Source organism: Austrofundulus limnaeus, unplaced genomic scaffold (genome assembly GCF_001266775.1).
Source record: "Austrofundulus limnaeus strain Quisiro unplaced genomic scaffold, Austrofundulus_limnaeus-1.0 Scaffold1791, whole genome shotgun sequence".
Classification (NCBI taxonomy): domain Eukaryota; kingdom Metazoa; phylum Chordata; class Actinopteri; order Cyprinodontiformes; family Rivulidae; genus Austrofundulus; species Austrofundulus limnaeus.
The window spans coordinates 42,707-44,241 of NW_013954193.1; the positions used below are offsets into that span (position 1 = coordinate 42,707).

The 1,535-nt window shown below is 47.4% G+C and overlaps 1 protein-coding gene across 1 annotated transcript in view; it reads right to left on the reverse strand.

Moving 5' to 3' along the window:
- The window catches only part of LOC106536368 (ubiquitin carboxyl-terminal hydrolase 32), a gene marked incomplete at both ends in the record, with an annotated part of 57,582 nt that overhangs the window by 34,011 nt on the left and 22,036 nt on the right, over positions 1 to 1,535 (reverse strand). The window contains 1 exon segment of the mRNA XM_014033627.1: positions 705 to 845. Within this exon segment, the coding sequence (XP_013889081.1) occupies positions 705 to 845 (141 nt within the window).

Sequence of the window (1,535 nt, forward strand, 5' to 3'; positions counted from 1 at the left end):
CTGATGTAATCACACGTTGCGTAGCCTTGTCTGACGTAATCACGCGTTGCGTAGCCTCGTCTGATGTAATCACACGTTGCGTAGCCTTGTCTGACGTAATCACGCGTTGCGTAGCCTCGTCTGATGTAATCACACGTTGCGTAGCCTTGTCTGACGTAATCACGCGTTGCGTAGCCTCGTCTGATGTAATCACACGTTGCGTAGCCTTGTCTGACATAATCACGTGTTGCGTAGCCTCGTTTATTCGCATCAAACAGTCGAGAGGGAAACTAGATGGAAACAGTCTAGATTCGAATTTGTATTTGTATTTATTTAATTTTTTGCGAATTTTGAAAAGTTCGATAAAACTCTACAACTGGATGGAAACACGACTACTGGGAGCACCGGAAGACAAACCTACGACCTGCTGGATGTGAGGCCACAGGTGAACCACTGCACACAGTGCTGCCACCAGCTTATTGAAGCTTTGGAMTTTTTGTTTAGTTGATTTGTAAAGCCAGATCACAGCAAAGGTGAAAGCATTTTTAAACAATTCATCAGACGACTGACAGGTGAGGATGGTTCCTCAGTTTCTGCAGGAACTGTTCTAATAGATTAAGTGCTTTTATCAGTCAGAATAATTRAGAGTGGTCTTTTTATTTTGTTATCCTGAAGTCTTCGGCTGTTTTGGACCCCTCCTAAAAATGATGGTGTTGTTCACTCACCGGTCGCGGCAGACTCAGGTTGGCACCGTACCAGTGGTAGAGGGCCCGCCACACGGGTTCTGGCACCGTCTCAAAGTCTCTGCCAGGCACCAGCTGCAGGGAGCGCTTCAGTCTACCACCCTCCATGGTTAATGTGGGGGCCTGCAGGGAGGGAAGCACAGCACGGGCAGGAGATTTCAAAAAGCCCAGAAGAAACTTTTCTGCTGCCTGGAGTCATTTAAAAGTCAGAGACAGAGTCCAAACACCACACCCCTGCCTTAAGTCAGTACAGGAAACAGTAAGAATAAAACCCTAACACAAGAAAGACCTGCTACCTGAAACCTCTGCCTTTCACAGGAAGCATCCATCCACCATCCATTCATCAATCCATCCATCCATCATCCATCCACCATCCACCCATCATCCATCCATCCATCCATCCATCCACCATCCATCCATCATCCATCCACCAATCATCCATCCATCCACCCATCATCCATCCATCCGTCATCCATCCACCATCCATCCATCCATCCATCCACCATCCACCCATCATCCATCAATCCATCCATCATCCATCCACCATCCATCATACATCCACCATCCATCCATCCATCATCCATCCACCATCCATCATCCATCCACCATCCATCCATCATCCATCCATCCATCATACTATACATCCATCCACCATCCATCCATCATCCATCCACCATCCATCCATCATCCATCATCCATCCACCCATTATCCATCCACCATCCATCCATCCATCCATCATCCATCCACCATCCATCCACCATCCATCCACCATCCATCCATCATCCATCCATCCATCCAGAATACTATACATC